The sequence below is a fragment of the Ammospiza caudacuta genome, chromosome 32 (genome assembly GCF_027887145.1).
Source record: "Ammospiza caudacuta isolate bAmmCau1 chromosome 32, bAmmCau1.pri, whole genome shotgun sequence".
NCBI lineage: Eukaryota > Metazoa > Chordata > Aves > Passeriformes > Passerellidae > Ammospiza > Ammospiza caudacuta.
In genome coordinates, this window is record NC_080624.1 from 4,378,238 (window position 1) to 4,400,505 (window position 22,268).

Sequence of the window (22,268 nt, forward strand, 5' to 3'; positions counted from 1 at the left end):
GTGGGGGGGGTCCCGAGTGACGTCTGAAGGGGTCCCAACAACTTGGGGGGGTCCCGGGGGGATCCCCGAGTGCCGCGAGGGGGGGGGTCCCTGGAGTTGGGGGGGTCCCGAGGGGCGGAGGGGTCCCCAAATTCCGCGGGGGGGTCCCGGGTGTTTTGGGGGGGGGGGGGGGGGGTCCCGAGTGACATCTGAGGGGGGTCCCAACAGCTGGGGGGGGGGGGTCCCCGGATTTGGGGTGGGGGGGTCCCCGAGTGTCCCGGGGGGGGGTCACAAGACTTGGGGGGGGGGGGGGGGGGGGTCTCGGGTCACACCTGAGGGGGTTCCCCAATTGCGGGGGGCGCTGAGCTGGGGGTGCCCCCCCCTCGATGTCCGGGTGCCCCCCCCCGTGCCCCCCCCCCCCAACGTGCCCCTCCCCCAACGTGCCCCTCCCCCCAACGTGCCCCTCCCCCCAACGCGCCCCTCCCCCCCCAGGTGAGCCGGGACCCCCGGCCGGGCCCCCCCCGGCCCCGCTGGAGCTGCGCATGCGCGCTGTGGAGCAGGAGCTGGCGCTGGTCAAGGCGGCGCTGGGGGAGACCCTGCGGAGGTTGGGGGGCTGCGACCCCCCCGGGGGGCTCGGTGAGCGCGGGGAACCCCCCTGGGGGGGCCCAGGGACCCCCAAAGTGGGGCCGGGGTCTCCCCGTTGGGGTTGGGACCCTCAAAATGGGGTTGGGATCCCCTAAAATGGGGCTGGGACCCTCGGAAATGGGGCTGGGGTCTCACCGAAATGGGGCTGCGACTCCCCCGGGGGGCTCGGTGAGCGCGGGGGGGGTTGAGGGACCCCCAGAGTGGGGATGGGACCGATCCGAGAGGGGCTGGGACCCCCCAGGTGGGGTTGGGACCCTCGGAAATGGGGCTGGGGTCTCCCAAATGAGGCTGGGAACGACCGAGAGGGGCTGGGACCCCCCCTAAAATGGGGCAGGGGTCTCCCTGAATGAGGTTGAGACCCCCAAAATGGGGTTGGAACCTCCTCCAATGGGGCTGGGGTCTTCCCAATGGGGTTGGGACCCCACCCGAGTGGGGCTGGGAGCCCCGAAGTGAAGCTGCGAGCCCCGGAAATGGGGCTGGGGTCCCCCAAACGGGGCTGGGACCCCCCAAAATGGGGTTGGAACATCTCCGAATGGGACTGGGGTCTCCCCAAATGGAGCTGGGACCCCTCGATAAGGGCTGGGATCCCCCAAAATGGAGCTGGGACCCTCCTAAATGGGGTTGGGGTCTCCCAAAATTGGGCTGGGGTCTCCCCAAATGGGGCTGGGACCACCCAAATTGGGTTGGGGTCTCCCCAGGGAGGTTGGGGTCTCCCCAAATGGGGCTGGGACCCCCCTCAATGGGGTTGGGGCCTCCCCAGATGGGGTCGGGGTCTCCATCTGGGGGTCCCCCACCCTTTTTAGCCTCCCCTGCCCCCCCATTTCGGGCTCCTGGGGGTCTCTCGACGTTCCGGGGGGGCTTTTTGGGGGTCCTGACCCCCCCATTTCCGCCCGCAGCCCCCCCGGAGCCCCCCCGGAGCATCAGCGTGGGCACCCAGACCGAGGAGCCCCCCGAGCCCCCCCCGAGCCCCCCCCGGGAGCCCCCCGGGACCGGCGGGGCCCCCCCGGAGCCGCCCCCGCCGGGGTCCCCCCCGTGCCCGCCCGCCCCGGAGCCCCCCCCCGAGCCCCGAGACCCCCCCGGCGCCCCCCAGCCCGGCCCCGAGGGGACCCCGAAAGGAGCTGTGAGCAAGGGGGGGGGCGGGGGGACACCCCTAAATTGGGGAGGGGGGATGGGGTGGGTGGGAGAGACCCCTGGGGTCACTAAAGGGATGTGGGGACCCCCCTAAAACACCCCCGGGACCCCCAAATCAACCTTGGGACGCCCCCGGGACCCCCAGATCAACACCCTGATCCCCCCAAAACCCCCTGGGACCCCCAAATCAACCCAGGGACACCCCCAAAACACCTCAGGACCCCCAAATGAACCCCCTGAGCCCCCAAAACCCCCCAGGACCCACCTGGGACCCCCAAATCCCAAAATCCCCCAATCCCAAAACCCCCCCGGACCCCCCCAAACTCCCCCTCATCCCCTCTTCTCCCCCCAAACCCTTTCATCCCCTGAGCCCCCCAAATCCCCTGAACCCCCAAACCCTTCCCGGACCCCAAAACCCCCCAAAAAACCCCAAAAAACCTCAAATTCCCCCCAAATTCCCCCCGAATTCCCCCCAGGCTGCGCCGCCACAGCTCCTCCTCGGGCCCCCCCAGCCCCCGGCAGCGCCTGAGCCGCAAAGCGGCGTCGTCAGCGAACCTGCTGCAGGGCAGCCCCGAGAGGTGGGACCCCCAAATACCCCAAATACACCCCAAAATATCCCTGAAAAATCCCTGAAATATTCCTGAAATATCCTCAAAATATCCCTAAAAAATCCCTGAAATATTCCTGAAATATCCTCAGAATATCCCCCCAAAGCGATCCACAGCCAACCTGCTGCAGGGCAGCCCCGAGAGGTGGGACCCCCAAATACCCCCAAATACACCCCAAAATATCCCTAAAAAATCCCTGAAATATTCCTGAAATATCCTCAAAATATCCCTAAAAAATCCCTGAAATATTCCTGAAATATCCTCAGAATATCCCCCCAAAGCGATCCACAGCCAACCTGCTGCAGGGCAGCCCCGAGAGGTGGGACCCCCAAAATATCCCCCAAATATCCCCGAAATGCACCCCAAAATATCCCCTAAATTCACCCCAAAATATCCCCGAAATATCCCCAAAATATCCCTGAAATATCTCCAAAATTAGCCCTGAAACAGCCCCAAAATAACCCCAAAATATCCCCCAGAACCCCGAAACATCCCCAAAATCCCCACCCTGCACCCCAAAATCCCCTCTCAGAACCCCAAATTCCCCCAGAACCCCAAAACCCCTTCCAGAAATCCCCAAACTCCCCCCAGAGCCCCAAAATCTGCACCCCAAAATCTGCACCCCAAAATCCCCCCGGAAACCCCAAAATCCCCCTCCAAGAACCCCAAAATCTCTACCAGAAATTCCCAAATTCCTCCCCCAAAATCCCCACCCTGCACCCCAAAATCCACCCCTAGAACCCCAAAAGCCCCCCAGGACCCCAAAATCCCCCCAGGACCCCAAAATCCCCCCCTGAACCCCAAAATCTTTGCCCCAAATCCCGACCCCCCCAATCTCCTCCTCTCCCGCAGCCGCCCCAAGGAGCCGACCCTGAGCCCAGGTGGGGAAATTTTGGGGTTCGGGGGGGAAATTTTGGGGGTTCAGGGGGAAATTTGGGGTTCAGGGGGGAAATTTTGGGGTTCGGGGGGGAAATTTTGGGGTTCAGGGGGTGAAAATTTTGGGGTTCGGGGGGGAAATTTTGGGGTTCAGGGGGTGAAAATTTTGGGGTTCGGGGGGGAAATTTTGGGGTTCAGGGGGTGAAAATTTTGGGGTTCGGGGAGGGAAATTTGGGGTTCAGGGGGTGAAAATTTTGGGGTTCGGGGGGGGAAATTTGGGGGTTCGGGGAGGGAAATTTGGGGTTCAAGGGGTGAAAATTTTGGGGTTCGGGGGGGAAATTTGGAGTTCATGGGGTGAAAATTTTGGGGTTCGGGGGGAAATTTGGGGTTCAGGGGGTGAAAATTTTGGGGTTCGGGGGGGAAATTTGGGGTTCAGGGGGGATTTTGGTTTTTTTTGGGGGGGCTTCTGGGGTTCATTTTGGAGGTTGGATTTGGGGGTTCATGGAATTATTTTTGAGATTTACTTTGGGGGTTCAGTGGGTTCATTTTGGGGGTTTTTGGGGTGATTTAGTGAATTATTGGGGGGGGTTTATTTTGGGTTCACCGAATTATTTTGTGGGGGTTTTGGGGGGGCTTCAGCAGCTTCATTTTGGGGGTTCTACGGATTTCTTTGGGGTGATTCGTTTTGGGGATTTATTTTGGGGGTTAGGTGGGTTCGTTTTGGGGCTTAACCCACTTTTCCCCCCAATTTTTTCCCCAAAATTTTCCCTTTTTCCCCCCAATTTTTCCCAATTTTCCCCCTTTTTTCCTCATTTCCAGCCTCTCGCCGTGGGAATTACAACCTGGGTGAGTCTCGGGGCTTTTGGGGTGACCCTGGGGGTTTTTGAGGGTGCTGGATTTTTGGGGTGACCCCAGTTGGTTCTGGGGCTTTTGGGGTGACCCTGGGGGGATCCCGGGGGGTTTTGGGGGTGCTGAGGGTTTTGGAGCGACCCCGGGGTTTTTGGGGTGACCTTGGAGGGGTTTTGGGGTTTTTGGGGATTTTGGGGTGACCCCGGGGGCTGCTGGGGGTTTTGGGGTGACCCTGGGGGTTTTTGGGGTGCTGGGGTTTTTGGGGTGACTTTGGGCGGTTTTTGAGGTGCTGGATTTTTGGGGTGACTTTGGGCGGTTTTTGGGGTGCTGGGGCTTTTGGGGTGACTTTGGGGGGTTTTTGGGGTGCTGGATTTTTGGGGTGACTTTGGGCGGTTTTTGGGGTGCTGGATTTTTGGGGTGACCCCGGGGTTTTTGGGGTTTTTGGGGTGCTGGATTTTTGGGGTGACCTTGGGGGGTTTTTGGGGTGCTGGATTTTGGGGTGACCCCGGGGTTTTTGGGGTTTTTGGGGTGACTTTGGGGGGTTTTTGGGGTGCTGGGGGTTTTGGGGTGACTTTGGGGGGTTTTTGGGGTGCTGGATTTTGGGGTGACCCCGGGGTTTTTCGGGTGCTGGATTTTTGGGGTGACTTTGGGGGGTTTTTGGGGTGCTGGATTTTTGGGGTGACCCCTTTCCCCCCTTCAGAGGGGGTGTCGGTGAAGATGTTCCTGCGGGGCCGCCCCATCACCATGTACGTGCCCTCGGGGCTGGGCCCGCTCAGGGCTGAGCTGCCCCCGGAGCGCCTGCAGCTCGACTGGGTGTATCCTGAAATACCCTAAATCACCCCAGAAACACCCCCCAAAAATACCCTAAAACTACCCCGAAATAACCCCAAAAATATCCCCCAAAACACCCCACAAATACCCTAAAACTACCTAAAAAATACCCCCCAAACTACCCCAAAAATACCCCCCAAAATACCCCTCCAAAATACCCCAAAAATAACCCCGAAATACCCGAAATCCTGGTGGATCTGGGACACTGGGTGTATCCTAAAAAACCCCAAAAAGACCCCAAAAATCCCAAAAATCCCCCGGCAATCCTGGTGGATCTGGGACACTGGGTGTATTCTCTGAAAAAAAAAAAAAAAAAAAAAAAAAAAAACAAAAAAAACAAAAAAAAAAAAAACAAAAAAAAACAAAAAAAAAAAAACACAAAAAAAAAAAAAAACCAAAAAAAACCAACCAAACAAACAAAAAAAAACAACAACAACAACAAAAACCCCAAAATCCCAGGAATGGGCCCGAAATTCCCGGTGCTCCCAGTGTTCCCAGTTTGCTCCCAGCTCTCCCAGTCTGCCCAGTTTGCCCAGTTTGCCCAGCTGTCCCAGTTCCCCCAGCTCTCCCAGTTTGCTCCCAGTGTTCCCAGTTTGCTCCCAGTGTCCCCAGTGCCCCCAGCTCTCCCAGTTTCCCCCCAGTTTGCTCCCAGTTTGTTCCCAGCTCTCCCAGTTTGCTCCCAGTTTCCCCAGTTTGCTCCCAGTTTGCCCAGTGCTCCCAGCTCTCCCAGTTCGCTCCCAGTTTGTTCCCAGTTTGTTCCCAGTTTGCTCCCAGTTTGCCCAGTTTCCTCCCATCTCTCCCAGTTTCCCCAGTGCTCCCAGTTCTCCCATTTGTTCCCAGTTTCCCCAGCTCTCCCAGTATCCCCAGTTTCCCCAGTCTCCCCAGTTTCCCCAGTCTCCCCAGTTTCCCCAGTATTCCCAGTTTCCCCAGTTTCCCCAGTCTCCCCAGTATCCCCAGTCTCCCCAGTATCCCCAGTTTCCCCAGTCTCCCCAGTATTCCCAGTTTCCCCAGTTTCCCCAGTCTCCCCAGTCTCCCCAGTCTCCCCAGTCTCCCCAGTCTCCCCAGTTTCCCCAGTTTCCCCAGTATCCCCAGTATTCCCAGTTTCCCCAGTATCCCCAGTTTCCCCAGTCTCCCCAGTATTCCCAGTCTCCCCAGTTTCCCCAGTTTCCCCAGTTTCCCCAGTCTCCCCAGTATCCCCAGTCTCCCCAGTCTCCCCAGTCTCCCCAGTTTCCCCAGTCTCCCCAGTTTCCCCAGTCTCCCCAGTTTCCCCAGTTTCCCCAGTATCCCCAGTTTCCCCAGTTTCCCCAGTCTCCCCAGTCTCCCCAGTTTCCCCAGTCTCCCCAGTTTCCCCAGTTTCCCCAGTTTCCCCAGTATCCCCAGTTTCCCCAGTTTCCCCAGTTTCCCCAGTATCCCCAGTTTCCCCAGTTTCCCCAGTATCCCCAGTTTCCCCAGTTTCCCCAGTTTCCCCAGTTTCCCCAGTTTCCCCAGTTTCCCCAGTTTCCCCAGTCTCCCCAGTCTCCCCAGTTTCCCCAGTTTCCCCAGTTTCCCCAGTTTCCCCAGTCTCCCCAGTTTCCCCAGTCTCCCCAGTCTCCCCAGTTTCCCCAGTCTCCCCAGTTTCCTTGACGCCCCAGTTACGGCTACCGGGGCCGTGACTCGCGCTCCAACCTGCACGTGCTGGCCTCGGGGGAGCTCGTTTACTTCATCGCCTGCGTGGTGGTGCTGCTGCAGCTGCCCCAGCGGCGCCAGCGCCACTACCTGCGGCACAGCGACTGCGTCAGATGGTGAGGGACCCCAAAATAATCCTGAACCCCCAAAAAACCCCAAAAATCCCCGTTAGAAACACCCCTGTACAGCCCCGTACGCCCCTTGTGCCGCTGCCTGCGGCACAGCGACTGCGTCAGGTGGTGAGGGACCCCAAAATAATCATAAAATAATCATAAACCCCAAAAAAACCCCAAAAAACCCCGTTAGAAACGCCCCTGTGCCCACCTGTGCCCCGGCAACTGCGTGCAGTGGTGAGGGACCCTCAAAACCCCAAAATAAACCCAAAATAACCCCAAATAACCCCCAAAAAAACCCCAAATTCCCCCCAAAAAAACCCAAATTCCCCCCAAAAAACCCCAAATCCCCCCCAAAAAACCCCAAATCCCCCCCAAAAACCCCAAATTCCCCCCAAAAAACCCCAAATCCCCCCCAAAAAACCCGAAATCCCCACCAAAAAACCCCAATCCCCCCAAAAAACCCCAAATTCCCCCCAAAAAACCCCAAATCCCCCCCAAAAAACCCCAAATCCCCCCCCAAAAACCCTAAATCCCCACCAAAAAAACCCAAATCCCCCCCAAAAAACCCCCAATCCCCCCCAAAAAAACCCAAATTCCCCCCAAAAAACCCAAATTCCCCCCAAAAAACCCCAAATCCCCCCCAAAAATCCCCAAATCCCCCCCCAAAAAACCCCAAATCCCCCCCAAAAAAACCCCCAATCCCCCCCCAAAAAACCCGAAATCCCCACCAAAAAACCCCAAATTCCCCCCAAAAAACCCCAAATTCCCCCCAAAAACCCCAAATCCCCCCCAAAAAACCCCAAATCCCCCCCAAAAAACCCCAAATCCCCCCCAAAAAAACCCCAAATCCCCCCCAAAAAACCCCCAATCCCCTCTGCCGCACTTCAGGAATTCTCTACAAATCCATTTCCCCCCACCCCGGCCGTGTCCCCCCCTGTCCCCCCCTGTCCCCCCAGCCTGGCCGTGCACCCCGACCGGCTCCGCGTGGCCACAGGACAGGCGGCCGGAGTGGACAAGGATGGCAAGGTGGGGACACCTTGGGGACACCTTGGGGACACACTGGGGACACCTTGGGACAGCCCTGGGACAGCCCTGGGACCCTGGGGACACCTTGGGGACACCTTGGGGACACCTTGGGACAGCCCTGGGACCCTGGGGACACCTTGGGGACACCTTGGGGACATCCTGGGGACACCTTGGGACAGCCCTGGGACAGCCCTGGGACCCTGGGGACATTGGGGGGCACCTTGGGGACACCTTGGGGACACCCTGGGGACAGTCTGGGACAGCCCTGGGACCCTGGGGACATTGGGGGGCACCTTGGGGACACCTTGGGGACATCCTGGGGACACCTTGGGACAGCCCTGGGACAGCCCTGGGACACTTGGGGACACACTGGGGACAGCCCTGGGATCTTGGGGACACCCCTGGGGACACCTTGGGGACATTGGGGACATTGGGGACAGCCCTGGAACACACCTGGGATCTTGGGGACATCTGGGGACATCCTGGGGGACATTGAGAACACCTTGGGGACATCCTGGGGACACCTTGGGGACCTTGGGGACACCTTGGGGACACTGTGGAACATCCCTGGGACAGCTCAGAGACACCTTGGGGACACCTCAGGGACACCCATGGGGACACCTTGGCACCTTGGGGACACCCCTGGGGACAGGGAGATGGCCCCAGACCCCCTCCCCACCATGACGTGAAACCCCAAATTCCCCTTAAAATCCCCCCAAAAATGCCCCCAAATCCCCCCAAAAATGCCCCCAAATGCCCCCAAAAATGCCCCCAAATGCCCCAAATGCCCCCAATGCCCCCAATGCCCCCAAATGCCCCCAATGCCCCAAATACCCCCAAATGCCCCAAAAGCCCCAAATGCCCCCAAATGCCCCAAATGCCCCCAAAAGCCCCAAATGCCTCAAATTCCCCCAAATGCCCCAAAAGCCCCAAATGCCCCCAAATGCCCCAAATTCCCCCAAATGCCCCAAATGCCCCCAATGCCCCAAATGCCCCCAAATGCCCCCAATTCCCCCAAATGCCCCAAAAGCCCCAAATGCCCCCAAATGCCCCAAATGCCCCCAATGCCCCCAATGCCCCCAATGCCCCCACGCGCAGCCCCTGCAGCCCATCGTGCACATCTGGGACTCGGCCACGCTCCAGACCCTGCAGCAGATCGGCCTCGGCTCCTTCGAGCGCGGCGTGGGCTCGCTGGCCTTCTCCACGGCTGTGAGTGACCCTAAAACCCCAGAAACACCCCAAAAACACCCCCAAAACACCCCAAAATACCCCAAAACACCCCACAAACACCCTCTGAAAACCCCAGCGGCTCGCTGCCTTCTCCACGGCTGTGAGTGACCCTAAAACCCCAAAAACCCCCAAAAAACACCTCAAAACACCCCAAAAACACCCCAAATACCCCCCAAAATACCCCAAAACACCCCACAAACACCCTCTGAAAACCCCAGCGGCTCGCTGGCCTTCTCCACGGCTGTGAGTGACCCTAAAAATCCCCAAAATACCTCAAAATCCCCTAAAAACACCCCAAAACACCCCAAGTACCCCCAAACCAGCCGAGTGTGGGGTTTTTTGGGGCGCCCCAGGACCAGGGCGCGTTCCTGTGCGTGGTCGATGACTCCAACGAGCACATGATGTCGGTGTGGGACTGCGCCCGCGGCACCAAGCAGGCCGAGGTCAAGGTGGGAGCCCCAAAAGCCACCCCAAAAACCCCCCAAAACCCCAAAACCCAACCCAAAAACCCCCAAACCCCCAAAACCCACCCCAAAAACCTCCAAAACCCCAAAACCCACCCCAAAAACCCCCAAAACCCAACCCAAAAATCCCCAAACCCCCAAAACCCACCCCAAAAACCTCCAAACCCCCAAAACCCACCCCAAAAACCCCCAAAACCCAACCCAAAAACCCCCAAACCCCCAAAACCCACCCCAAAAACCTCCAAAACCCCAAAACCCACCCCAAAAACCCCCAAAAACCCCCAAACCCCCAAAACCCACCCCAAAAACCCCAAAACCCACCCCAATCCCACCCTAAATCCCCCAAACCTACCCCAATCCCCCCAAAACCACCTAAAACCCTGAAATCCCACCCCAAACCCTCTAAAAGCCCCCCAAAACCCCCAATCCCACCCCTAAATACCCCAAATCTCCCAAAAAAACCCAATCCCACCCCCCAAAAACCCCAAATCATACCCCTAAAAACCCCAAATGCCCCAAAAACACCCCAAATCCCCCAAAGCCCCCCAACTCCCCAAATCCCCCAAGCTCCACTCCAAACCCCACCCCAAACCCCCTAAACCCCGCCAAAAACCCCCAAATCCCACCCCTAAAAACCCCAAATGCCCCAAAAGCCCCAAATCCCACCCCTAAAAACCCCAAATCCCCCAAAACCCCCAAATCCCACCCCTAAAAACCCCAAATCCCCACCTCAAAAACCCCCAAATCCCACCCCTAAAAACCCCAAATCCCCCAAAAGCCCCAAATCCCAGCCCTGAAAGCCCCAAATCCCCCAAAAGCCCCAAATCCCACCCCTAAAAACCCCAAATGCCCCAAAAGCCCCAAATCCCACCCCTAAAAACCCCAAATCCCCCAAAAGCCCCAAATCCCAGCCCTGAAAGCCCCAAGTCCCCCAAAAGCCCCAAATCCCAGCCCTGAAAGCCCCAAATCCCACCCTAAAGCCCTCCAAGTCCCCCAAATTCCACTCCAAGTCCCACCCCAAACCCACCCCAAATTGAACTCCAAACCCCCCAAAAACACCCAAATCCCACCCCTAAAAACCCCAAACCCCCCCAAAAAAACCCCAAATCCCACCCCAAAAACCCCAAACCCCCCCAAAAAAACCCCAAATGCCTCCCAAAAACCCCAAATGCCCCCCAAAACCCCCCGACCCCGCAGAGCACGAACGAGTCGGTGCTGACGGTGGAGTTCAACCCCCGCGACAGCGGCAGCATCGTCAGCAGCGGCAAATCCCACGTGTTCTTCTGGACGTGGAGCGGGGCCGCGCTCACCAAGAAACACGGCGTCTTTGGGGTCAGAAAGGGGGGATTTGGGGGATTTGGGGTTTGGGGTCATTTGGGGTCATTTGGGGTCTGGGGGTTGGGGTCATTTGGGGTCTGGGGCATTGAAATCCCACGTGTTCTTCTGGACGTGGAGCGGGGCCGTGCTCACCAAGAAACACGGCGTCTTTGGGGTCAGAAAGGGGGGATTTGGGGTTCTTTGGGGTTTGGGGTCATTTGGGGTCTGGGGGTTGGGTTTGGGGTCATTTGGGGTCTGGGGCATTGCAATCCCACGTGTTCTTCTGGACGTGGAGCGGGGCCGTGCTCACCAAGAAACACGGCGTCTTTGGGGTCAGAAAGGGGGGATTTGGGGTTCTTTGGGGTTTGGGATGGGGTTTGGGGGATTTAGGGTCATTTGGGGTCAGTTTGGGGTCATTCGAGGTCTGGGGCATTGAAATCCCACGTGTTCTTCTGGACGTGGAGCGGGGCCGTGCTCACCACGAAACACGGCATCTTTGGGGTGGGTTTGGGGGATCTGGGGGATTTTGGGGTCAGGTTTGGGGGATTTGGGGTCAGTTTGGAGTCATTTGGGGCCTGGGGGTCTGGGGCATTGCAATCCCACGTGTTCTTCTGGACGTGGAGCGGGGCCGTGCTCACCAAGAAGCACGGCATCTTTGGGGTCAGAAATGGGGGATTTGGGGGATTTGGGGTCATTTGGGGTCATTTGGGGTCTGAGGGCTTGGGATTTGGTTTTTGGGTTTGGGGTCTCTTGGGGTCTGAGGGTTTGGGAGATCTGGACCTGGGGCAGCACCACCCTCACCAAGAAATGCGGGATCTTTGGGGTCAGAAATGGGGGATTTGGGGGATTTGGGGTCTTTTGGGCTCTGGGGTTTGGGAGATTTGGCGTTTGGGGTTGGAGGAATCTGCACCTGGAGCAGCGTTGCGCTCACCAAGAAACGCGGCATCTTTGGGGTCAGAAATGGGGGATTTGGGGTTTTTGGAGTTTGGGGGATCTGGGGTTTTGGATTGGGATTTAGGGTTTGGGGGTTTGGGGTTTGAGGGATCTGGACATGGAACAGCACCGCGCTCACCGGGAGCCGGCATCTTTGGGGTGGGTTTGGGGTTTGTGATTCGGGGTTTTCGGGGTGGCTTTGTGGGGATTTGGGGTTTTCGGGGTGGCTTTGTGGGGATTTGGGGATTTTGGGGTGGCTTTGTGAGGATTTGAGGTTTTTGAGGTGGCTTTGTGAGGATTTGGGGATTTTGGGGTGGCTTTGTGAGGATTTGGGGTTTTCGGGGTGGCTTTGTGGAGATTTGGGGTTTTCGGGGTGGCTTTGTGGGGATTTGGGGTTTTTGGTGTTGCTATGTGAGGATTTGGGGATTTTGGGGTGGCTTTGTGAGGATTTGGGGATTTTGGGGTGGCTTTGTGAGGATTTGGGGATTTTGGGGTGGCTTTGTGAGGATTTGGGGTTTTCGGGGTGGCTTTGTGGGGATTTGGGGTTTTTGGGGTCGCTGAGCTCCTTTTTCCCCTATTTCAGAAGTACAAGAAGCCCAAATTCATCCAGTGCTTCATCTTCGACGCGGCCGGGGCGCTGCTGACCGGGGACTCGGAGGGGAACATCCTCACCTGGACCCGCACCCCGGGCAAGGGCGGGAAAGGTGGGCTTTGGGTTATTTGGGGGATTTAGGGGATTTGGGGTGGGATTTGGGGTGGGATTTAGGGGATTTGGGGTGGTTTTGGGGTGGTTTTGGGGGGTTTTAAGGGTGTTTGGGGTGGTTTTGGGGGTAGGGTTTTCAAGGGGAACATCCTCACCTGGACCCGCACCCCGGGCAAGGGTGGGAAAGGTGGGGTGGGGTTTGGGATTTGGGGCGTTTGGAGTGGGATTTGGGGGATTTGTGGTGGGTTTGGGGGAGTTTGGGGTGGTTTTGGGATGAGGTTTTCAAGGGGAGCATCCTCACCTGGACCCGCACCCCGGGCAAAGGGGGGAAAGGTGGGCTTTGGGTTATTTGGGGGATTTGGGGGATTTGGGGTGGGTTTGGGGTGGTTTTGGGGGGTTTTAAGGGTGTTTGGGGTGGTTTTGGGGTGGGGTTTTCAAGGGGAACATCCTCACCTGGACCCGCACCCCGGGCAAAGGCGGAAAGGTGGGGTTTGGGGTTATTTGGGGGATTTGGGGGATTTGGGGTGGGATTTGGGGGATTTAGGGGATTTGGGGGATTTGGGGTGGATTTGGGGTGGTTTTGGGGGGTTTGGGGTGGTTTTGGGGTGGGGTTCTCAAGGGGAACATCCTCACCTGGACCCGCACCCCGGGCAAAGGCGGAAAGGTGGGGTTGGATTTGGGATTATTTGGGGGATTTGGGGTAGATTTGGGGTGGGTATTTGGGCTGCTTTGGGGTGGATTTGAGGGATGGTTTTGGGGTGGATTTGGGATATTTTGGGGGCTGCTTTTGGGGTATTTTGGGGGCTGTTTTTGGGGCTGGTTTTGGGGTATTTTGGGGGCTGGTTTGGGGCTGTTTTTGAGATATTTTTGGTGTATTTTGGGGTGGATTTGGGGGCTGGTTTTGGGGTATTTTGGGGTGGATTTGGGGCTGACCCAGCCCCACAGAGATGTACCAGATGGGGCAGCAGACGCGGGCACACGAGGGCAGCGTGTTCGAGGTGTTTGGGGTATTTTAGGGGCTGGTTTTGGGGCTGGTTTTGGGGTGGTTTTGGGATATTTTGGGGCTGTTTCTGGGGTGGATTTGGGATATTTTGGGAGCTGTGTTTGGGGTGGATTTGGGATATTTTGGGAGCTGTTTTTGGGGTGGATTTGGGATATTTTGGGGCTGTGTTTGGGGTGGATTTGGGATATTTTGGGGGCTGTTTCTGGGGTGGATTTGGGATATTTTGGGGGCTGTTTCTGGGGTGGATTTGGGATATTTTGGGGGCTGTGTTTGGGGTGGATTTGGGATATTTTGGGGCCTGTTTTTGGGGCTGGTTTAGGATATTTTGGGGGCTGTGTTTGGGGTGGATTTGGGATATTTTGGGGCTGTTACTGGGGTGGATTTGGGATATTTTGGGGCTGTTTTTGGGGTATTTTGGGGTGGATTTGGGGCTGACCCAGCCCCACAGAGATGTACCAGATGGGGCAGCAGACGCGGGCACACGAGGGCAGCGTGTTCGAGGTGTTTGGGGTATTTTAGGGGCTGGTTTTGGGGCTGGTTTTGGGGTGGTTTTGGGATATTTTGGGGCTGTTTCTGGGGTGGATTTGGGATATTTTGGGAGCTGTGTTTGGGGTGGATTTGGGATATTTTGGGGCTGTTTTTGGGGTATTTTGGGGTGGATTTGGGGCTGACCCAGCCCCCCAGAGACGTACCAGATCGGGCAGCAGACGCGGGCACACGAGGGCAGCGTGTTCGCGCTGTGCCGCCGCCGGGACGGGACCGTGCTGAGCGGGGGCGGGAAGGACCGACGGGTGCTCAGCTGGAGCCCCAGCCTGGAGCTGCTGCACGAGGTCGAGGTGGGCACAGCCCCAAAACCCCAAAAACCTCCCCCGGTGCCCTAAAAATCTCCCTTAGTGCCTCGAAAAACAGCCCCAGGAACCACAGGAATCTCCTTTAGTGCCCCAAAATCTCCTTTAATGCCCCAAAATCTCCTTTAGTGCCCCAAAAATCTCCTTTAGTTCCCCAAAATCTCCTTTAGTGCCCCAAAAACCTCTCTTGGTGCCCCAAAATCTCCTTCAGTGCCCCAAAATCTCCTTTAGTGCCCCAAAAATCTCCTTTAGTGCCCCAAAATCTCCTTTAGTGCCCCAAAAACCTCTCTTGGTGCCCCAAAATCTCCTTTAGTGCCCCAAAATCTCCTTTAGTGCCCCAAAAATCTCCTTTAGTGCCCCAAAATCTCCTTTAGTGCCCCAAAAACCTCTCTTGGTGCCCCAAAATCTCCTTCAGTGCCCCAAAAATCTCCCTTGGGTGGTTCTAATGGGGTGTTTGGGGCTGTTTTGGGGTGCCCCAACTCCTCGAGACTTTTGGGTGGTTCTAAGGGGGTATTTGATGCTGGTTTTGGGGTCCCCCATTCCCTGAGCCCTTTGGGGTGTTTCTAAGGGGATTTTTGGGGTAGTTTTTGGGGTCCCCCAGCTCCCCGAGGCTTTTGGGTGGTTCTGAGGGTTTTTTTGGGGGGGTTCCCAGTTCCCCAAGCCCTCGGGATGGTTCTAACGGGGTTTTTTTTGGGGTCCCCAGCTGTCCAAGAGTTTTGGGTGGTTTTAATGGGATATTTGGGGCTGTTTTTGGGGTCCCCCAGCTCCCCGGGAGTTTTGATTGGTTTTAAAGGGTTTTTTTTGGGGGTCCCCCATCCCCTGAACCCTTTGGGGTGTTTCTAACGGGGCTTTTGGGGTCGTCTTTGGGGTCCCCGTAGCTCCCCGAGAGCTTTGGGTGTTTCTAACAGGATTTTTGGGGCTGGTTTTAGGGTCCCCCGTTCCCTGAGCCCTTTGGGGTGCTTCTAACAGGATTTTTGGGGTCGTTTTTGGGGTCCCCAGCTCCCCAAGAATTTTGGCTGATTCGAAGGGGGTATTTGAGGCTGTTTTTGGGGTCCCCAGCTCCCCGAGAGTTTTAAGTTGTTCTGATGGGGATTTTTTGGGGTCCCCCGTTCCCTGAACCCTTTGGGGTGTTTCTGACGGGGTTTTTGGGGTGCCCCCAGCTCCCCGAGCCCTGGGGACGTTTCTAACGGGATATTTGGGGGTTTTTGGGGTCCCCCAGCTCCCCGAGCCCTGGGGACGTTTCTAACGGGATATTTGGGGGTTTTTGGGGTGCCCCCAGCTCCCCGAGCCCTGGGGACGGTTCTGACGGGATATTTGGGGGTTTTTGGGGTGCCCCAGCTCCCCGAGCCCTGGGGACGGTTCTGACGGGATATTTGGGGCTTTTTGGGGTCCCCCAGCTCCCCGAGCCCTGGGGACGGTTCTGACGGGATATTTGGGGGTTTTTGGGGTCCCCAGCTCCCTGAGCCTTTGGGATGGTTCTATCGGGATGTTTGGGGGTTTTTGGGGTGTCCCCAGCTCCCCGAGCCCTCGGGACGGTTCTATCGGGATATTTGGGGGTTTTTGGGGTCCCCCAGCTCCCCGAGCCCTGGGGACGGTTCTGACGGGATATTTGGGGGTTTTTGGGGTCCCCAGCTCCCCGAGAGCTTCGGCGCCGTGCGCACGATCGCCGAGGGTGCCGGCGAGGAGCTGCTGGTGGGGACGACGCGGAACGCGCTGCTGCGGGGCACGCTGGGCTCCGGCTTCACCCCCATCGTCCAGGTGCGATTTGGGGGGTCCCCGGGGGGGGGCTCCGGGCTGGTTTTGGGGTCCCCCGTTCCCTGAACCCTTTGGGGTGTTTCTCACGGGGTTTTTGGGGTCGTTTCGGGGGTTCCTGGTTCCCTGAGCCCCTCAGGATGGTTCTGACGGGGTTTTTGGGGCTGGTTTTGGGGTACCCCGTTCCCTGAGCCCCTCAAAATGGTTCCGATGGGGTTTTTGGGGTCCCCCATCTCCCCGAGAGCTTCGGATGGTTCTAATGGAATATTTGGGGTTTGTTTTGGGGTTTCCGGTTCCCTGAGCCCTCAGGATGGTTCTAACGGGGTTTTTGGGGCTGGTTTTGGGGTCCCCATTCCCTGAGCCCCTCAAAATGGTTCCAATGGGGTTTTTGGGGTCGTTTTTGGGGTCCCCCATCTCCCCGAGAGCTTCGGATGGTTCTAATGGAATATTTGGGGTTTGTTTTGGGGTTCCCGGTTCCCCGAGCCCTCAGGATGGTTCTAACGGGGTTTTTGGGGTCGTTTCTGGGGTCCCCCGCTCCGTGAACCCTTTGGGGTGTTTCTAACAGGATTTTTGGGGTCGTTTTTGGGGTCCCCGTAGCTCCCCGAGAGCTTTGGATGATTCTAATGGGATTTTTGGGGGCTGGTTTTGGGGTCCTCTGTTCCCCGAGCCCCCCAGGATGGTTCCGACGGGGTTTTTGGGGTCGTTTTTTTGGGGTCCCCTCCCCGAACCCCTCCCAGGGTCACACGGACGAGGTTTGGGGTCTGGCCACGCACCCCAACTGCTGCCGCTTCCTCACCTGCGGCCACGACCGGCAGCTGTGCCTGTGGGACGGCCGGGAGCACGCGCTGGCCTGGAGCCTGGCGCTGGAGGTGGGACGGGACCCCAAACTGGGGAGGGGGCACCCCGAGGGGGGCAGGAGTGGGATTTGGGGGGTTGGGGTCGGTAATGGGGGTACAGAAGGGCTGGGTCACTCCTGATTGGCGCTGGAGGTGGGACGGGACCCCAAACTGGGGAGGGGGACACCTGGGGGGGGCAGGAGTGAGATTTGGGGGGCTGGGGTCGGTAATGGGGGTTCAGGGCTCTGGGACCAGGGACCAGGAACACACCCTGGGCTGGACGGGGGCCGGGACCCCCCAAACTGGGGAGGGGGACACATCGGGGGGGGCAGGAGTGAGATTTGGGGGGTTGGGGGTATCTGGGGGGTCAGGGGGTGCTTTGGGCACAAAGGACCAGGAGCACCCCCAGGCTGGGGCCCCCCCGAATTGGGTCTGGGGGCGCAGAGCCTGGTTTGTGGTGGGGGGGGGGGGTTGGGGTCCCTTGTCCCCCCCCGTGACCCCTCCCCACCCCAGGACACCGGGCTGTGCGCAGACTTCCACCCCGGGGGACACCTGGTGGCCGTGGGGCTGCTGAGCGGGAGGTGAGGGACACCGGGATGGACGGGGGGACACCGGGACAGACAGACGGACACCGGGACGGACAGACGGACACCGGGATGGACGGGGGGACACCGGGATGGACGGGGGGACACCGAGACGGACAGGGGGACAGGGAGGGACAGGGGGACACCGGGACAGACAGGGGGACACCGGGACGGACGGGGGGACAGAGGGATGGACAGGGGGACAGGGAGGGACAGGGGGACAGAGGGGACATTGGGGGGGGACAGAGGGCATGGGGGGGCGCAGGAGGACATGAGGACATGGGGGGGGATGGGGACAGAAGGACAGACAGAGGGACAGGGGGGACAAGGGGACACGGGGGGGGAGATGGGGACATGGGGACATGGGGGGGACAGAGGGACGGGGGGACATGGAGGGGACAGGGGGACATTGGGGGGGACAGGGGGACATGGCGGGGACAGGGGGACATTGGGGGGGACAGGGGGACATTGGGGGGGACAGGGGGACAGTGCCCATGGTCCCCGTGTCCCCCCATGTCCTGGTGTCATCCCTGTCCTGGTGTCCATGTCCTGCTGTCCCCTGGTGTCCCCATCTCCCCCTGATGTCCCCCTGTCCCCCTGTCTGTCCCCCTGTGTCCCACGTCCCTCCATGTCACTGTATCCCCCCCGTGTCCCCCTGTCTATCCTGCTGTCCCCCTGTCTGTCCCCATGTCCCCCTGTCTGTCCCCGTGTCCCCCCATGTCCCCTTGTCTGTCCGTGTCTGTCCCTGTCCCCCTGTCCCCCCATGTCCCCGTGTCTGTCCCTGTCTGTCCCCCTGTCTGTCCCCGTGTCTGTCCGTGTCCGTCCCAGGTGGCTGGTGCTGGACACGGGCACTCGGCAGCTCCTGGCCGGGGGCTCTGACGGTAACGAGCAGCTCTCGGTGGTTCGCTTCTCCCCGGGTGAGCCCCGCGGGTCCCCGGAGTGTCCCCGGAGTGTCCCCAAAGTGTCCTCGAAGCGTCCTTTAAGTGTCCCCAGAGTGTCCCTCAGCTGTCCCCAGAGTCTCCCAAAGCATCCCCAAACTGTCCCTGAAGTGTCCCCAGCCCCCCCAATGTCTGAGACCCCCCCGACCCCCAGAGTGTCTGAGACCCCCCCCGACCCCCCTCAATGTGTGGGACCCCCCCCGACCCCCCCCAATGTCTGAGACCCCTCCCCGACCCCCCCCAATGTCTGAGACCCCCCCTCAATTCCAGACGGGACCTTCCTGGCCATCGGCTCCCACGACAATTTCATTTGCATTTACATCATAGGGTGTGACCCCCCCCCAATCTGTGTGACCCCCCCCAATGTGTGTGACCCCCCAAATGTGTGGGACCCCCCCTGAGCCCCCCAATGTCTGAGACCCCCCCTCAATTCCAGACGGGACCTTCCTGGCCATCGGCTCCCACGACAATTTCATTTACATTTACAGCGTGGCCGAGGGCGGCCGCAAGTTCAGCCGCTTCGGCCGCTGCACCGTGAGTCTGGGGGCTCTGGGGGGGGCTGGGGGGGGTCCCCAAATCTCCCCTGACCCCCCCATGCCACCCCCAGGGCCACTCGAGTTTCATCACCCACCTGGACTGGTCCAAGGACGGGCGCTTCATCATGTCCAACTCGGGGGATTATGAGATTCTCTATTGTGAGTCTGGGGGCTCGGGGGGCTGCTCCTGGGGGGGCCGGGACCCCCTGACCCTGCCAGGACCTTCCTGATCCTTCCTTTACCCCACTGGGACCCCCCAAACTTTGGGGTCTCGCTGATTCCTCCTCCCCAGATTTTATTTTTGGGGGGGGTCTCACTTTCCCTACCCCTCCCCAAATTTTGAAGGGATTTCACTGCCCCCCTACCCCACATTTTAGGGTGCATCTCTCCCATCCCCAACCCCAAATTTTGGGTGCCTTTCACTGCCCGCCCCCCCCCTCAAATTTTGGGGTGAATCTCTCCCACCCCCCAATCCTAAATTTTGAAGGGATTTCACCCCCAAATTTTGAAGCATTTCCACTGCCCCCCACCCAAATTTTGAGGGGATTTCGTTGCCCACCCCCACCCCACATTTTGAGGTGAATCTCTCCCATCCCTCATCCCCAAATTCTAAAAGGATTTCGCTGCCCCCTCACCCAAATTTTGAAGCATTTCCACTGCCCCCCACCCAAATTTTGGGTGCCTTTCACTGCTCCCTCCCCTCTAAATTTTGAAGTGGTTTCACTGCCCCCCACCCAAATTTTGAGGGGATTTCGTTGCCCACCCCCACCCCACATTTTGAGGTGAATCTCTCCCATCCATCATCCCCAAATTCTAAAAGGATTTCGCTGCCCCCTCACCCAAATTTTGAGGGGATTTCACCGCCCACCCCCCAAATTTTGGGGGTGCATCTCTCCCGTCCCCAACCCCAAATTTTGGGTGCCTTTCACTGCCCGCCCCCCCCTCAAATTTTGGGGTGAATCTCTCCCACCCCCCAATCCCAAATTTTGAAGGGATTTCACTGCCCACCCCCAAATTTTGAAGGGATTTCACCCCCAAATTTTGAAGCATTTCCACTGCCCCCCACCCAAATTTTGGGTGCCTTTCACTGCTCCCCCCCCCCCGACATTTTGAAGGGATTCCACCCCCCAAACTTGGAAGCATTTCCACTGCCCCCCACCCAAATTTCGAAGGGATTTCACTGCCCACCCACCCACACCCCCCCCCCCCCATTTCGGGGTGCATCTCTCCCCCTCCCCACCGCACATTTCGGGGGTCTCTCCCCCCATTTCAGGGGACGTGGCCGGGGGCTGCAAGCTGCTGCGGAACCGCTTCGAGAGCCGCGACCGCGAGTGGGCGTCCTACACCTGCGTGCTGGGCTTCCACGTCTTCGGTGGGTCTGGGGGCTCGGGGGGGGCGCCCGGGGGGGGTTTTGGGGTCCCCCTGAACCCCCTGTGTGTCGCAGGGGTGTGGCCGGACGGGTCTGACGGCACCGACATCAACTCCCTGTGCCGCTCGCACCACGAGCGCGTGGTGGCCGTGGCCGACGACTTCTGCAAGGTTCACCTGTTCCAGTACCCCTGTGCCCGGCCCAAGGTGGGCAGGGGGCTCTGGGGGCGCTGGGGAAGGGTCCTGGACTCTGACCTGGGAGTCCCAGATCCTGATTTGGGGGGTCCTGGAGCCAAATGTGGGGTGTTGGAGATCCTTATTTGGGGGGCGGGAGGGTCCTGGTTGTGCCTCGTTCATCTGTTCCAGTGCCCCTGTGCCCGGCCCAAGGTGGGCAGGGGGCTCTGGGGGCGCTGGGGAAGGGTCCCAGACTCTCACTTGGGAGTCCCAGATTCTGATTTGGGGGGTCCTGGAGCCAAATGTGGGGTGTTGGAGATCCTTATTTGGGGGGCGGGAGGGTCCTGGTTGTGCCTCGTTCATCTGTTCCAGTGCCCCTGTGCCCGGCCCAAGGTGGGCAGGGGGCTCTGGGGGCGCTGGGGAAGGGTCCCAGACTCTCACTTGGGAGTCCCAGATTCTGATTTGGGGGGTCCTGGAGCCAAATGTGGGGTGTTGGAGATCCTTATTTGGGGGGCGGGAGGGTCCTGGTTGTGCCCCTGTGCCCGGCCCAAGGTGGGCAGGGGGTCCCGGGGGGGGGCTCTGGGGGTTGGGGAAGGGTCCCAAACCTTGATTTGGGGGTCCCAGGCCCCAACCTGGGGGTCCCAGACCCTGATTTGGTGGTCAGGGGTCTCCAGACTCACAGGCTGAGTGTTTTGGGGGATCCACGATGGCAATTTTGGGGTATTGTGGGGGGGAGAGGGTCCAGACCCCAGTTCTGGGGGGATCCCCACATCCCAATTTAGGGATATTGGGGGTGTCTCACACCCCAGTTTTGGGGTATCAGGGCCGGTCCAGACCCCAGTTTTTGGTATCGGGGGGGATCCATGCTCCAATTTTGGGATATTGGAGGGGGGGGTGGGGGGGGGGTGGGGCCAGACCCCAATTCTGGGGTATCACGGGATTGTCCAGACCCGAAATTTGGGGGGTCCCCAGACCCCAGTTTAGGAATATTGGAGGGTGCCCAGACCCACCTTAGGGATATTGGGGGGAGGTCGGGGGTCTCACATCCCAATTTTGGGGTATTGGGGGGCTCCAGACCCCAATTTTGGGGTATCGGGGGGGTCCAGGCCTCAGTTTTGGGTATTGGGGGGATCCATGCCCCAGTTTAGGGATACGGGGGGCGCCCACATCCCAATTTTGGGGGTATCAGCGGGATCCAGACCCAAACTTTGGAATATTGGGGGAGTCCAGACCCGAATTTGGGGGTACTGCTGGGGTCCAGACCCCAAATTTGGGGGTGTCCCCATTTTGAGGTGGGCGTGGCTCTGTGTGGGCGTGACCACGTGACCCCTGCCTCACGTGTCCCCCCATTCCCTCACAGGCTCCCAGTCACGTGTACGGCGGGCACGGCAGCCACGTGACCAACGTGCGCTTCACGCACGACGACGGGCACCTGGTGTCGCTGGGCGGGAAGGACACCAGCGTCTTCCAATGGCGCGTCCTGCCCGGCGGCGACAGCGGCTGAGGCCTCCTCTTCCTCCTCCTCTTCCTCGCTGCTTCCTCCTCTTCCCTTTTCCCCTTCTTTCTTGGGACCAAAGAGCGGCTCGGGGGTTGGTCGGTGAAAGCCTTCCTCCCCGGCCGCGTTTTTCGCGCTGCACTGTGAGAGGCGTCAATAAAAGCCTTGGGGTCAGGGTAGGGCCTCGCCGTTTCCTCCGCGCCCCGGAATCGCCGCCGCCGCTTCCCGGAAGCGCTGCGGGTTCTTCCTCCTCACCGCCCTCGGCGCCTTTCCGGTTCTGGCGGAACTCGCCGAGCGCCTTACGGAAAGAGACGAGATTGAGCCGAGGAGTGACGGAGAAAGCCGAGGCTGAGCCGAGGCT

The 22,268-nt window shown here is 59.2% G+C and overlaps 1 protein-coding gene across 1 annotated transcript; it reads left to right on the forward strand.

The window, feature by feature from the left end:
- Positions 1-1,672: 1,672 nt before the first annotated feature.
- On the forward strand, positions 1,673-22,077 carry EML3 (EMAP like 3). The gene is made up of 21 exons (XM_058822490.1): positions 1,673-1,744; positions 2,232-2,333; positions 3,216-3,244; positions 4,059-4,085; positions 4,789-4,903; positions 6,551-6,700; positions 7,657-7,726; positions 8,825-8,935; positions 9,310-9,405; positions 10,618-10,752; positions 12,254-12,374; positions 14,061-14,212; positions 15,857-15,982; positions 16,714-16,845; positions 17,326-17,393; positions 18,225-18,313; positions 18,771-18,868; positions 18,942-19,029; positions 20,144-20,242; positions 20,315-20,445; positions 21,773-22,077. Exons 5-21 carry the CDS (start codon positions 4,806-4,808, stop codon positions 21,914-21,916), a joined length of 1,908 nt encoding a protein of 635 aa, XP_058678473.1. The 5' UTR covers positions 1,673-1,744; positions 2,232-2,333; positions 3,216-3,244; positions 4,059-4,085; positions 4,789-4,805; the 3' UTR covers positions 21,917-22,077.
- Positions 22,078-22,268: the final 191 nt, after the last annotated feature.

What these genes read in the sequence shown, in the direction of transcription:
- EML3 (XM_058822490.1), top strand. Translation starts at nt 4,806, where the DNA reads ATGTTCCTGCGGGGCCGCCCCATCACCATGTACGTGCCCTCGGGGCTG. An exon ending in CACAGCGACTGCGTCAGATG is followed by an intron (nt 6,701 to 7,656) that starts GTGAGGGACCCC and finishes CTGTCCCCCCAG; the next exon opens with CCTGGCCGTGCACCCCGACC. An exon ending in AGAAACACGGCGTCTTTGGG is followed by an intron (nt 10,753 to 12,253) that starts GTCAGAAAGGGG and finishes CCCCTATTTCAG; the next exon opens with AAGTACAAGAAGCCCAAATT.